At 47.0% G+C, this 15,508-nt stretch overlaps 1 protein-coding gene across 4 annotated transcripts in view; it reads left to right on the plus strand.

Annotated features, from left to right (window-relative positions):
- INSR (insulin receptor) overlaps positions 1-15,504 on the plus strand; it is a 125,859-nt gene extending 110,355 nt beyond the window's left edge. For 2 of the 4 annotated variants that reach the window (XM_024745869.1, XM_024745871.1), the window contains 8 exons: positions 3,040-3,142; positions 4,559-4,626; positions 7,400-7,644; positions 8,667-8,777; positions 8,866-9,025; positions 11,127-11,256; positions 11,585-11,719; positions 14,231-15,504. In XM_024745869.1, the coding sequence (XP_024601637.1) occupies positions 3,040-3,142; positions 4,559-4,626; positions 7,400-7,644; positions 8,667-8,777; positions 8,866-9,025; positions 11,127-11,256; positions 11,585-11,719; positions 14,231-14,585 (1,307 nt within the window). In that variant the 3' untranslated portion in view covers positions 14,586-15,504. The remainder of the gene's footprint in view (positions 1-3,039; positions 3,143-4,558; positions 4,627-7,399; positions 7,645-8,666; positions 8,778-8,865; positions 9,026-11,126; positions 11,257-11,584; positions 11,720-14,230) is intronic. The other 2 variants (XM_024745870.1, XM_024745872.1) reach the window with 1 other exon arrangement.
- Positions 15,505-15,508: the final 4 nt, after the last annotated feature.

A 15,508-nucleotide genomic window follows, 5' to 3' on the forward strand; every position in this document is an offset into this window, starting at 1 on the left:
CCTGGAGGTGAAGGGACGTTTCAATGACATCACAAATGTCAAGTGGCTGGCACAGGGCATATCCGATAAACACATTAGCTCCGGTTACTGGTGTCTTCATCTTTGTTTTTAGATAGGCCATGCCCTCCGAGGGAGGATGTGGGCGCTTATCTGCTCGGCCTTGGGTGTGCTCTTGGCCTGGAGGCAGGAAGTGCCGCCATGGGGTGAGCTGGATACACTGTGGACAGTAGGGTGAGGACAGGTGGGGAGAGCTGAGCTGGTTAGGGAGTGCTTCCTGGAAGTGGTGATATCTTGGCGGAAACTGGAAGATTGTATGAGTTGGGGCGGAAGATGTTCAGCCCGACATGTGGTAGGAACCCAGACACTTGGAAGGAAGGGAGATTCTAGCCCAGGAGGAGTGGGAACTTGGGTGGTGTCAGTGTTCTGACACCAACCGGACATATAGCACTACAATTCTGATGCTTTCCACTGGAGTTAGCACAGACTCTACAAATTAAAAAGAGCGTTTTTCCCACCAAGACTGCCCTCACCTCAGATGCCAGATGCAAGTTTTGGGGGTTCTCCAGGCCACCTGTACTTCTGACTGACTGGCTACAAATTTGGGTGTGATCACAGCCCCATCAGATTTGATCATTTGCTAGAATGGCTCACAGATCTCAGGAAAGTGCTATATGACAATGACAGTTTTATTACAAAGGATGTAATTCAGGACCGCCCAAATGAAGAGCCCCATAAGGTGGAGGCTAGGAGGGTCCTGGACACGGCTCCTGTGTCTTCTCCCCATGGAATCAGGACACATCACACCACCTCCTGGTATACTGATGTGTTCACCAGCCAGGAAGCTCCTCTGAGCTCTGGTGAACTGAGTTTTTATTGGGGTTTCACTACACAGATGTGATTGGTTGAAGCACTGCCCACATGATTGAACTCCACCTCCAGCCCCTCCCCCTGTCTGGAGGCCACCCCACCTCTCTAATCACACACTTGGTTTTCTGGTGACCAGCCCCCATCCCGAACCATCTCATGTCTTAGCATAAACTCAGGTATGTTCCAAGGGGATCATCAATAACAAAGACACTCCTAAGACTTAGGATTTTTCAAGGATTTGGAGGGACACCATGAATAAAATTCAAAGGAAAATATCAAAGTGGGAAAAACATTTGTAACATCATTGACAAACAGTTATATCTTTCATACAAAATGAGTACGTATATATGTCTCCTATGAGTTAAAGATATATGTCCTCACACAAAATAAGCAAAGGATATAAATAACCTATTTAAAAAGAAATAGAAAAAATAGAATACGTAAGGAAGAAAAGGTCCAGCCTCACTCAAAACCACACCAAAAGAAAGAAAAGCAAGTCAAAGTGAGATAGAATTGTTAACTTATCAAATTTGCAAGGTTTTTGTTTGTTTCTGTTTTTTAAGTATGTACTTAGTGTTGTCCAAGAGTGCAGACACACGGGCATTCTGTTTCATGGTAGACAAGTCCTAAAATGTAGTCCTCTAATAGTATGTATCAAAAAAGCTTACGAAGGCTTTTACTCTTTCAGCCAGCAGTGCTGGCTCTAGACATTCATCCTAAGGAAATGACCAGAGATGTCCAGAAAAGATAAATGTTCAAGGAAATCCAGCACTGCTTACTAACAATAGCAAAACAGCTGGAGAATTAAATGTTTGACACATTAGATTACTTTAAAAAATTCTTTCTTAAATAACAAGGAGGCAAGCAAGGCACCTAGGGTGCAAAATTTAAAGAGGCACTCACCCTCAGGGGTTGACTCTGCCCTGGCATGGCCAAGCGCACGAGTTCCTCTCAAATTTTGCACTCTGGGTGCTTCCCTTCCCACACCCTAGTTCTGGTGGCCACTGGAATCTGAGGACTGTGGGATCTGGGACACAGAGACGGGGTGGGGCAGGCAGCATGGATCTCAGATTCTACCGTGAGATGTGTTGGGTTCTGAGCAATCAGTAGCCTCCAGCTTCCCCTGCCAAAGGATGGGGAAGAGAGACATTACCGACCACGGCACGTGACCAGACGGTTTCCATTTTTCATGTCCCATTCAATCAGCAAATATTTAGGGAGGCTTTCTCCATGCCAGGAGCCACCAGAGGTGGAAGGAGGAAGTTTGCTGTCAATTCAGGGAGGTCCAGGAGGATGAGATGTCTCTGGATAGAGATGGCCACCAAAGGCAGCATGGAATGGTGGTCAAGAACTTGCTCAGATGGCCCGAGTTCAAATCCCTGCTCCACCGTGGATCAGCTCTTGGACTTGGGCATGACCCCTCACCTCTCTGAGCCTCTGTTTCCCAATCTGTTAGCTGGCATCGATCATAGCACCTCCCGCCTTGGCTTATGGGATGATTAATTAAGATCTCCCGGGCAAAGCACTTCAAACAGTGCCTGGCGTGTTCCTAAGTGTTCAGTAAACTACTATTATTAAAGACCTGAAGGACTAGGTTCCTTCTCTGGCTTCCCAGAACTCACTTTCTTCCTTGGCTTGGAAGAATCTGAATACGTGGATGCATTTGTAATTATAGACAACTCAGCCTTGTGTGTGAATTAAAAAGAATTAAGGCTACATAGCATGTCTTCCGTTGGTTTTGTTTTCTGGGACGCGACCCCCAGCAAACACAGGGCACTTCTGGTGAATTTTTCATCTGCCAGAGGTGCTGTTGGGATTAAAATAAGCTATTTAATTTGCAGCGTCCAGTGCAGAGTGAAAATGCAGGGCTCCTTCTTTAAAAATTATTAAGACTTTCCAGACAGGGACAATAGAGCATTAAACAGAGAGCAGAACCTTCTGAGTGTGCGGACCTGCCTGATGGCTTGGGTTGCGTGCCCGTGAAGGTGGCCTTCGTGAAGGGAGAAAAGCTGGTGATGGGCAGTAGTCTGGGGTCACCGCAGGAGAGGTTCAGGGACTAGAGAAGGGGGACAAGTGTGTGTGGCCCGTTGGACATGTAGATGTGTTTTCCGGTGTGACCTTTGATGTGAACACATTTTGATGTGAAACCTATATTTTCTTATTCTATTTCAGTAGACGTGCCATCAAATATTGCAAAAATTATCATCGGCCCCCTCATCTTTGTCTTTCTCTTCAGTGTCGTGATCGGAAGTATTTATCTATTCCTGAGAAAGAGGTGAGCACAGAGGTGTTCTGGTAAATGGTTAACAACCAGCTCTCTCGGGGAAAAGTATGCCTACATGTAGATAGAGTTATATCTAAATTTCCTGTAGGGACTTCCCTGGTGGCACTAGTGGATAAGACTCCATGCTCCCAATGCAGGGGGCCCCGGTTCGATCCCTGGTCAGGGAACTAGATCCCACATGCATGCCGCAACTAAGCGTTCACATGCCACAACTAAGGAGCCTGCCTGCCACAACTAAGACCCAGCGCAACAAAATAAATAAATATGTTTAAAATAAATAAATTTACTGTAAGTCTTACTGATCTAAAGGATGTATAGCATGCAACTTACAGATCATTCTCATAATACAATATACAGTACTCGCTATCATAAATTCCCTACAGCCAGTTGATCCTCACCAAATGTTTTTGTCAATTTTTTCTCCCCTGAACCTTTGTATCTATAACCAACCTATGAGTGCAACTGAAGAACGGCTGTAGTTCCAAGATGAATCTTGATTGATATTTTGTTTACATTTAAGAGCAAGATAAAAATGAAATAAGGCATATATGTTCATCGACAATAGGAATGACTTTTGCAGAATCAGATAATAATTTTTAAATACTGAAAGCATATTTTCTCAATTTTTGTGCCATTGGCAATGTCATGGCTACAGAGATGACACACATTTAAGCTTAATCCGCATTACTGACATTTTTGCCATCACTTTCTCAAGCCTGGATGTACAACAGAACAATAAATCGGTCTTGGTATGTAGCGTTTGCCTATTTACACCCGCTGTGAATATTCCCACCGTGGCCAATTTCAAGCTACAGCCATGACGTCACTGAACGCAGAGTTGGGAAGAGATATGCAGTCAATCACAGATATGTAGTATTTCTGCCATATGGATGCAATCATATAAATAAATAAGGTAATACAGAAGGGCTGAAGAGTGTCCAGTCCATCAAAGTAAGAGGTAGCATGATAATTGGTTTTGAATATTCATTACCTTTGCTTTGAATATAACGTATTTAGCTGTAAGCCTGTGTAATTTAATTTTAAATGGTGGTTGTATTTAACAACTGGCTTGCAGATTTCCTGAAAATTCAACAGTTGTTTCTTATGAGCTGGAATGAGATGGTTCCGGAGCAGGAGTAGATGAGCAGTTTTTAGATGTTATATTGACAACCATAAATTGTAGCTTATGAGTGAGCGGTTCCATGGTGATGCACTTAAGTGGCCATCTGATGGGCTTCTGCTAAAAAAATAAGTGTCCCCCATCCTCACCCCAAACTGTATCCAGGATTACGTGCATGCCGCTAATAAGGGTGGCTGTTTGCACTGGGGAGGCTGTAACCTCCCGCTAATGACCCACAGAGTTCTGTGAGGATATCAAGATGGAATGTCTCCATTTTTCTCATCCAGGCAGCCGGATGGGCCACTGGGACCACTGTATGCTTCTTCAAACCCCGAGTACCTCAGTGCCAGCGATGGTGAGTATGATCCCCTCCCTTGTGGGTGACCAGAATCCCGCTGTTCAGCTTCCTTTGCCATCACTGTCAAGTGACAGTCAAGAGTTGATACCCTGGGGGGCTGAGAAGAGTCCTTTCGTTCAGTTGAGTCTGCAGACCTGCCCCTTGCTGCAGAAACCCTGTTACCGGGAGCAGTCGGACACCTGCTGTCTGGCACTTGTTGGAATGGGCTGATCTAGCTGGTCTGGGACCCATTTGTGGGCTTGGCTGAGAGGCCGTGAACTTGGTGCCCCAGCTGTGGGGGTATAGAGCTTGGATCCTGTGCCAGAGAGAGTGCCGAGGGTCAGAGCCAGAAAGTGGTGACCAAACTGGCCAGCCAGGCTCGGAGGTGGGAATCAGAAGCCAAGGTGAGAGACTGGGGATCAGGGATGGGGCAGACAAGAAGCAAGGACAAGATGGGGAAGGTGGGAGGCTGGGTGTGTACCAGGGGCACATCTGCTATTGCTGTCAGCTGACCATGGGTGTGATGCTGACGCTGATATGGCAGGATCAATGGCCATATTCCCCTGGATTGTACCAAAAGGCAGTGAGTGGCCCCTGAAGAAACGGCGTGGCTGTTCCTTCAGATGTGAACGCAGCTGTTGCACTTACAAGTTTCTAAAATGCTTCGTGCAGCAAATTCAGAAAGCGACTTTCAAGGCATGCGCACCGTTGCCTGACAGGATGCTGCCTTGGGGTACAGGGATGGTGTTTCTAAGGGTACCCGGGATTTGTTTTAAATAAGTCTGGTGAGACGTGCAGACCTGCAAGTGACTATCATGAGGAAGAAGTTTAGACTCACAGAGTCCGGAGAAACAGGAGGCAGGGCCACATGGGGAAGCACCAGTGTCGGCCAGGAGGCAGAGGGAGTGATGGAAAAATGTCGGCAAGAGGCTTTATTGTCTTTTCCATGAGAAAGGAGGAGTCAGGCAGGGTAAGACATAGGATGAGCTAGTTTGAACTGTTTCAGCAGGGTCTGGGGCATAGGGGCTGTCCTTGGTTGTCTGCAAACTGGCCCTGGGGTGATCAGGGCAGGGGGATAGTGGCCCAGAGTGTGAGAGCCTGATCACGGAGCGGGTTGGGGTGTGGGCTGTGGATTGGTTGGTCTGCATATGAAAAGCGGACTCACAGGCACGTCATTTACTGTCGGTAGGAATTGGCCACCCCTGGGGTGGGCAGTCCTGGCAGGTTCAGCAAGACCTCAAAGCATCAGAACAGAGAAGCTAGACAAGGAGTTTATTCCGAGCGGGAATATACACAGAGCCCAGGAGCAGGAGTGGGTGAATGTTAATCCAGAGCATCCCCTGCCTGTTTGAGAATGGCGTTGTTAACCGTATCAGAGATGGGGAAGCTGAACCTCAGGACCACCTCTCCACCCTACTGTCCTGTTTCCTTCCGGGGATGCAGCAATGGCCGAGAGCACAGGGGTACTAAGTGAAAGCTAGAAATTGGGGCTCATGGGTCTTTAAGGCCAGGAAGTTCTGGGCCAAGGGATACACACAGGGAAAGGTCCAAGCTCAGAAGCCTGAGGGGCCCCCCAGTGAGCATCTGTGAGTTCATTTGGGTGCAGAATGCTTGTCTGGTCCAATGTCCTTGAAAGAGCCATTGGTGACCGTATCGTGTTGCTCAGACTGCTGTGATCAGACTGGGTGGCTTAGTAAACAGTTTGATTTCTTCACAGTCCTGGAGGCTGGAAGTCTGAGATCAAGGGGTCAGCAGGGTTGGTTTCTCCTGAGGCCTCTCTCCTTGGCTTGTAGACAGCCATCTTCTCCCTGTGTCCTCACATGGTCTTCCCTCTGTGTGTGTCTGGGTCCTGATCTCCTCTTCAAGGACACCAGTCAGACTGGATTAGGGCCACCCTAATGACCTCATTTTACCTTGATCACCTCTGTAAAGACTCCATCTCCAAATGCAGTCACATTCTGAGATACAGGGTTAGGATGTCAACAAATAAATTTGCTAAGGACACAATTCAGCCCATAACAGGTGCAGAGGAGGGCAGAAAACATCTTGGCTTTTCTTATGAGGACTATGTGTATTTGTCTGCAGATTATTTGCTGCGTAACAAACCACCCCAAACTTAGTGGCTTAAAACAAACACCATTGGGGCTTCCCTGGTGGCGCAGTGGTTGGGAGTCCGCCTGCCGATGCAGGGGACACGGGTGTGTGCCCCGGTCCGGGAAGATCCCACATGCTGCGGAGCGGCTGGGCCCGTGAGCCATGGCCGCTGAGCCTGCGCGTCCGGAGCCTGAATTCCGCAGCGGGAGAGGCCACAACAGTGAGAGGCCCGCGTACCGCAAAAAAAAAAAAAAAAAAAAAAAAACAAACACCATTTGGTGGGTTCGCCACCTGTGTTCTTCTGTTCTCACTTATGTGGCTGCATCCCATCTGCAGATCCACTGGCACTGGGTGGTCTTGGGTGAGCTCACTCACCTGTCAGATAGGGTCATCCCCTATCCCCTTGGTACTTTGCAGAAATAACAGGCTCAGCTGGGAATTAGCATCCTTTGGTAACAGGGCTCTGAAATCAGACAGAAAGGATGGGGATGCAGGCTCAGCTCAGCATTTACTGGCCAGAACCCTGGACTCCTTCCCCAGTCTCTGCCTGTCCTGTTCCTGGCTCTTTGCCCACTGCCCGGCACAGGGTCTGGACCACAGGAGTCAGTGAACGTTTGGGAGGGGGAGCTCAGGTGGGAGATGGCCAGGGACCCCTGAGGGATCCTCCAAGCGTGCTGTGTAGATAAGTGAGGTGTAGTGTTTCCCTGCTCTGTGTACGTGCCGGATGAGTGGGAGGTGCCTCGAGAGAAGATCACACTCCTGCGAGAACTGGGGCAGGGCTCCTTCGGCATGGTGTACGAGGGCAACGCCAGGGACATTGTCAAGGGCGAGGCGGAGACCCGAGTGGCGGTGAAGACGGTGAACGAGTCTGCCAGCCTGCGAGAGCGGATCGAATTTCTCAACGAGGCCTCAGTCATGAAGGGCTTCACCTGCCACCACGTGGTAAGTCCCGAGTTGGCTCCAGGAGCAGAAAAAGTCTTCCTGTAATACCTGTCCTTCCTCCTATCGCATAGAGCAGTGAGGATGCTGGGTGTGGACCTCCTGCCCAGCCCCGACCCTGCTGAACATCCAAATAAAGGTGGCCCTTCCCTTCTCATTTCTCAAATCCCATCCTCTCCCACCTCACTCAGAGCAATACCCTTTTCACTGTACCATTGCTTTCCAGAATCTTCCATCTCTTCCCTCTTCCTGGCTCCTTTGTAACCTTTAAATACAGTGGTCCACCCCTTCCCTGCTCCCCCAAGTCAGCACAGACTCTCCCTGCCTTTCTGTTCCCACCATGGCCCCTTAATTTCTCCTTGAGCCTGTGTCCTTTCATCCTTGCCCCACACATATTCAAGGAGCACCTGCTCTGTACTGAACTCCATTCTCCTCTCTGGGATGCAGCAGATGTCTGTCCTCCTGGAGCTCTCAATCCCGCGGGTGGAGACAGAATCTAAACCCAGTAGATTAATGATGTTGTCCACGAGGAGATGATGCTATGGCAACAGGGAGAGGAGGGCAGAGTTGGGGAACTGGGAATGCAGCAGTGGCAAAGGTACATTTGAGCAAAGACTTCAGAGTGTAGGGACCGAGCTGTGTGGACAGCTCAGCTGAGGACAGTCAGCTCAGGCGAGGGAACAGAGGCTCAGGCAGTGGGAACGGCTATGCAAAGGCCTGGAAGTGGGCCTTTGTGTTCAGAGATACGAGGGTTTGCCTTGATATGTTGCTGTGTGGGGGAAGGTCTGTCTGCTTCCCCCCTCCCACCAGACTGTGAGTTCTGAATTCTCCCACTCCCCAACCCAACAAGACATTGACCTTGGTGTTTCAGCCAGGCAGACCAGGGCTTTCCACAGTCCAGTCAGGAGCAGGGCGCTGTGTGTGATGTAGGTACCAGACAGGGAGACCCGGGTGAGTGGACATCTTCCCACAGACCCTCATCCAAGAACTGCCCCCCTGCCCCCTCCCCCATGCTTGTTCCACAGGTTCGCCTCCTGGGGGTGGTATCCAAAGGCCAGCCGACGCTGGTGGTGATGGAGTTGATGGCTCATGGGGACTTGAAGAGCTACCTCCGTTCCCTGCGGCCTGAGGCCGAGGTGAGCTGCCTCCAGGTACCCGGTGGGGTGCCCGCTCCCGGCCTCCGGCACTGGTGTCGCTGAACACAACCCCATGTTTCGACTTTAGAATAACCCCGGCCGCCCTCCCCCTACCCTGCAAGAGATGATTCAGATGGCTGCGGAGATCGCCGACGGGATGGCATACCTGAACGCCAAGAAGTTCGTACACCGGGACCTCGCAGCTCGAAACTGCATGGTCGCCCACGATTTTACCGTCAAAATTGGAGGTGCGTCTGGCTTTCTGCTTTGAAATGTATGGGCCAGGCCTTCTGATTTCAGGAGGAGTTGTCTATAGCAAGTGCTTCAGTCTTTTCTAATATCGGGAAGGGGCAGGGTTTGGACGGGGACCTAGTCCTCGTGCTGTAGTTTAATTGCATTTGTTCATTAATTCACTCATTCACTTCTTTAAGTAGTATTTGTGCCGGCCGCTGCAGGAGGTGTTACAGGGGTGAGGTTGAATGAGTCGCCGTGATTCTTCTGCTCTCGTGTAGCTTGCAGTTATTATTTGCACATTGCAATTTGTATCTGCACCACCCAGCACAGCAGCCACTGGCCACTGCGTTTAATGTAAATTCAGTAAAATAAAATAAAATTTAGTAAAATAAAATAAAATAAATTCAGTAAACTGATTTAAACTAATTTAAATTCAGTAAAATAAAATATATTCAGTAAAATAAAATAAATTCAGTAAAATAAAATAATTAAAATGTAGTAAACTAATTTAAATTAGTTTAAATTCAGTAAAATAAAATGAAATTAAGTAAAAATAAATAAAATGATTTAAATTCAGTAAACTAATTTAGATTAATTTGAATTCAGTAAAATAATTTAAATTAATTTTTTAAACATCTTTATTGGAGCATAATTGCTTTACAATGGTGTGTTAGTTTCTGCTGTATAACAAAGTGAATCAGCTATACATATACCCCCATATCTCCTCCCTCTTAGGCGGACTCTCAACCACTGTGCCACCAGGGAAGCCCCCGCAAGTCCATTCTTTACGTCTGCATCTTTATTCATTTCCTGCCCTCTAGGTTCTGCGGAACAATTTTTTTTTTTAGATTCCATACATAGTAAAATAAAATGAAATTAAGTAAAATAAATAAATAAATTCAGTAAAGTAAAATAAAATGACTAAAATTCAGTGAACTAATTTACATTAATTTAAATACAGTAAAATAAAATAAAATAAATTTGGTAAAATAAAATAAAATATTAAGTCGAACTGGGAACCTTGAACAATATTAGACAGTGCGGTATAGACCACGTTCACCATCACAGGAAGTTCTACTGGGCAGAGCTGTTCTAGTTGAACAGTAAAATAGTTGACATGTAAATAAGATGATGGAGACTGGGAAGAGAGCGCTGAAGGAAGTAAAGAGTTCAGTTCCATGATGGAGAGGAAAGGCCTCTCTCTCCATAAGGAGGCGACGTTTTAACCAAGACTTGCAGGGTTAGAAGTTGACCTGAGAGATGGCGTCTCAGGGGGAGCTACAGCACGTGCAGAGGCTGTGAGGTTGGAAGGATGGCTGATGTGGTGTGAATAAGGTGAACGTAGAGGGGAGCAGAGCAGTGTGAGATGTGAGGTTGAGGAGAGAAGCAGGAACCAGGCTGGGAAGGTCCTTGTCGGTCATGGTGGGTCATCTCGATGTTATTCTACGTAGCCAGTGTGAAGCAGGAATTGACATGATCCTATTTATGTAGCTTCTCTTGGGCAGTGGGCTGTCAGGGTCAGGATGGAGGGAGGGTCCTGCAGGTGAGAGATGGTGGTGGGCCTGGGGACATCCAGGGCTGTGGAGAGGAACAGACTAGAGAGGGATGTGGAGGTCGAGGGGGCAGGACTCGCCACTGTCTTTTCTGTGGGGTGTGAGGAAAGGGGGTGGCCAAGGGAAGACCCAGCACTGGGTTTCTGGCTGGGCAGCTGCGTGGGTGGTGGGACCAGATCCTGTGGCAAATAGTAGGTGGGTTGCAGAGCATGAAAAGTTCAGTTTGGGATGCCTGAGAGGTATGGGTTGGAAGGAAGCATTGCTGAGGGTGGGATTCCCAAGCTCCAGGTCAGAACATCACTTCTTTGCTACTTGGTGGTTCTTTTTTTTCCCCTTTAAATGGTGGCCCATCCTCTCCCTCCACATCCCCACGAGTACCCTCAGAATCCATTCTTACTGGATTTGGCTGTGACCCAGGTGAGCACACACCTGAGGCAGGTGAGCTCACACCTGGGGCAGGTGCCTTCATCTGAGGGCTCTACCAGGGGTGGGGCAGAAAAGATGGCAGACAGCTGGCCACAGGTTGAAGGCTAAGAGCATGTGAACTACTGTTTGTTGTCAGACTTTGGAATGACCAGAGACATCTACGAAACGGATTACTACCGGAAAGGGGGAAAGGGTCTGCTCCCCGTGCGGTGGATGGCACCCGAATCGCTGAAGGACGGGGTCTTTACCACTTCTTCGGACATGTGGTGAGTCATGTGTGGGTTGGTGGACAGAACACTGCACTTGGATTCCAGGTTGCTCTGCCAGTATGACCAGTGTGAGAGGGGTCACTTGAAAACTGCCTTCCTCAGGGCTTCTCCATCTAGAAAAAGAAGGGATGGCATGTCTGGGGACCCTAGCACAGCCACTGTGACATTCCAATGGACACTAATCTTACAGGCATTTCTGAGCTGCAGCATGAATTGTTTAGTGAACTGGCCAACCAGGTTCTAGTAAACCAAGAAGGGCTGTGTGTGTGCGCGTTGTGTGTATTTTAACGGCTTCTTTGTTACTATTCCCGACTGTCATTGGCAGGTCCTTTGGCGTGGTCCTTTGGGAAATTACCAGCTTGGCAGAACAGCCTTACCAAGGCCTATCAAACGAGCAGGTGTTAAAATTTGTCATGGATGGAGGGTTTCTGGATCAACCCGACAACTGTCCTGAGAGAGTGTAAGTGTAGAAATGGGGTACAGTGTGTGAGGCGCTCATTCAAACGTCTATGCCCTTTGCCGGGATACTCAGGTTTGTGTATCGTGTGTCTACATGTCTTTGTGTTTGCAGATTTCTTCTTCGCGTGCATATTTGTGTCTGCATATTGTGTCTACATACATGCTTGTGTTTGTGTATTATATCTTTAGATGTGTGCTCTACTGCGTTTCATATTTTTGGAAGGTTGTATAGGAAATTGCACCGCAGTTGCTACTTTGGGAAGGAAACTGGGGAGCTGGAGTGGAGGCTTAGGTTTAACTATCTATTCTTTCTACACTTAACATTTTTGTCAGGAAAATAATACAATGGTATATGTCAATTATATCTCATTAAAAGTGGAAAAAAGAAATCGCTGAGCATAAACACTAAAAAAAAAAAAAATTGTCAGGGGTATGTATGACATATTCCTCTCCCAATATTTGTCTTAAATTTTCGTGGTAGGAACAACTGGACAACACAAACACCAAATGCACATCATTAAACACTTACCAAATTATCCAGTGTCATAATAGCCCAATAAATGTAAAGTAAAATAAAGAAAGTACTATCTTCCTAAACTAGCAATAGAAGGAAGGAAGAAAGGAAGGAAGGGAAGGAGGGAGGGAGGGAGGGAGGAAAGAAGGGAGAGTTTTAATATTCAATTCTGTCAATGGTATGGTTAGATAATCTTTCTTATCGCCCTGTTGTCATAGCTACTCACAGCAATGTTATTTAAATCTCAAAAAAGAAAATGATCAAAACACCCACCAATATGAGAATTGCCTAGTAAATTGATAAAATAATATGAAACAGAAATTGACATCTCAGATGATGCTTATATTTTATAACTCAGTGGATTAGCGTATGTTAAAATAAGTGTAATTAATGTGTGTAAATTACATTTCCAAATGTATCCAGATAGAAAAGACAAGAGGTTATATCTGAAGGAGAGTTGTGTGCAAGCTGTATTTTCTCCATATTCTGGGGTGTTTTCTAACTTTCTACAATAAGCATTTACTACATATAAATTCCCTTATCACTGTTTCTTAAGAAAAAACTTTGCCCTCCTGAAAAAAAATCCATGGAGGGAGGCCATTTTGATGCTTCATCCTCAAAAGAATAAGAAAGCTCTTTAGAAAACGTAGTTTGAAGAAACATCATATGCAACAAAAAAAAAAAATATGAAGCAGAGTTACTTAGAAACTCTGAGTAAAATATTTTTAAACATCTCCTCATGAAGGACCTTTCCTTGCCAACCCAATTAGCAGCTAGGTGTAGTTCCAGGACCAGGGAAATTACATGTAGACCCTAGGGTGGGAACCTGCAAACTTTTCCTCTAAAGGGCCATAGTGTAAATATATTCAGCTTTGTGGGCTGGGTGGCTCTCTGCCGTGTAGCTGGAAGCAGCCGTGGATGATGCATAATTGGATGGGTGTGGCTGCGTGCCAATAAAACTTTATTTACAAAAACACTCGGGGCCATATTTGGTCCAGGGCTGAAGTTTGCCAACCCCTGCCCTAGAAGAAGTTACAGTGGGGAAAGGACGAGGTAAAATGGAAATCCCAAGCCCTCTGGGCCTGTCCTAGGTAAAGTCATAGTCTCCACCCGCCCGCCACCCCGCACCCTCCAGAGAGCGGGGGCTGGGCCTGCAGGACAGCCACTCAGAACTAGCCCTCTAGGGTCAGTCCACCCAGCTGCCCTCATCAGGTGCAGGGATGTACATATAGAGTGAGGAACCGAGAGAAAATAGAACCACAGACATAGAAAACAAACTTACAGTTACCAAAGGGGAAAGGGGGAGGAGGGATAAATTAGGAGTTTGGGATTAACAGACACACACTACCGTATATAAAATAGATAAACAACAAGGACCTACTGTATAGCACAGGGAACTATACTCAATATTTTGTAATAATCTATAAGGGAAAATAATCTTAAAAAGAATATATATATATATATATGTGTGTGTGTGTGTGTGTGTATACATATATATATATAACGGAATCACTTTGCTGTACACCTGAAACTAACACATCATTGTAAATCAACCGTACTTCAATATTTTAAAAAACGATGGGGACTTCCCTGGCGGTCCAGTGGTTAGGACTCCACGCTTCCACTGCAGGCGGCATGGGTTCGATTCCCGGTTGGGGAACAAAGATCCTGCAAGCCGGGTGGCGTGGCCAAAAACATAAAAATAAATAAATAATACAAATTAAAGAGTTAAAAGAAAAAAAACGGTGAACCATGGTCTTCAGCACGTAGCAACATCAGGAGAGGCCCTTCTGGATCTGGTTTGGGGAGGAGACAGCCCCCTTGACACTCTTTATAAAACCACCTTTCAGCGCCCCTAGAATCGCTGTTTCTGCTTGACTGTCGCCTTCGCGGTGTCGGCACTTGTCCCCGTGGGTGTGGGCCACAGGCGAGGGGTGGGGAGGGGCCGATTGGCGGGACGGCGCGCGCCTCACCCTCCACGTGCCCTCTGTCCTGCAGCACCGACCTGATGCGCATGTGTTGGCAGTTCAACCCCAAGATGCGGCCGACCTTCCTGGAAATTGTCGACCTGCTCAAGGATGAGCTGCACCCCAGTTTTCCCGAAGTTTCCTTCTTCCACAGCGAGGAGAACAAGGTGCCCGAGAGCGAGGAGCTGGAGATGGAATTTGAGGACATGGAGAGTGTCCCCCTGGACCGGTCCTCACATGTGCAGAGGGAGGAGGCCGGGGGCCGGGATGGAGGGTCCGCACTGGGGCTAAAGAGAAACTATCAGGAACACATCCCCTACACCCACATGAACGGAGGCAAGAAAAACGGACGCATTCTGACTCTGCCCCGGTCTAATCCTTCCTAACGGCCCCTGCTCGGGGGAATGGTTCCTGTCTTCGCTTTCCTCTGGTTTGAAGGCCTTCAGAAAACTCAGGATTTTCACACGACTCAGCCACAGTGTCAAATGGAGCTCAGAGATCATGACTATCCATTTCTGTTCCTCTTCTGACTTAAAACACATTGGTTTGATTGCCAATTTGACTAGTCATCTGAGAGCTTAACTGTGAACCTAGATGGGAAAGGGGTTTCCATGGCTGCTGTCCTTTTGGACCACCAAGGTTTCAAGCCCGGATGTTACTTTTTGTTTTCTTTTCCTAGCAGATTGAAAGAAAGCACCTGTTTTTACAAAGTTTTTTTTTTTTTTTTTTGCCGGTGTCTGAGCTACAGTGTAAAACATAAATCTTGTTTGTGGAACAAAAGTTAGAAAGAAAGAAAAAAACAAAAAACAAAATCCTGTCCTAGTAGAATTCCAAACTTTGCAGAGTGGGCTTCAGGAAAGTTTTTTTCATCCAGAAGGATGTTTTTTTTTCCTTCACAAAATCAGTTCCTCAAATTGACCAATAGCTGCTGCTTTTGTATTTGGGATATAGTTTTGCAGTCCTGGGGTGTGGCTCACGTGTGTACTCGTGTGTGCGTGTGTGTGTGTGTGCAAATCATGCGTGCTGAGTGGCCGCTTTGGGGATCAGCCCATGAAGGTTCTGCCCTTCTGGAGTGTGTGAGCCCCTGATCTGCTCCCCCCACCTCCCTTCCTTCTTACCTACTGGGACACTGTGCCCTCAAGAGTCTCCTTCAGTCCCAAGTTTAGCCTCAGGAGTCTTCTCTCCCTTAACTTTGGTGAAAAATATTTTCCAGGAGCCATGGGAGTAGTTTGGAGTGATAATGGATCTTTTCAAGACCAAACAAAGCCAGGACATAAAAAAAAAAAAAAAAAAAAAAAAAAAAAACTGG

This window comes from Neophocaena asiaeorientalis, unplaced genomic scaffold (assembly GCF_003031525.2).
Source record: "Neophocaena asiaeorientalis asiaeorientalis breed wild unplaced genomic scaffold, Neophocaena_asiaeorientalis_V1.1 scaffold357, whole genome shotgun sequence".
NCBI lineage: Eukaryota > Metazoa > Chordata > Mammalia > Artiodactyla > Phocoenidae > Neophocaena > Neophocaena asiaeorientalis.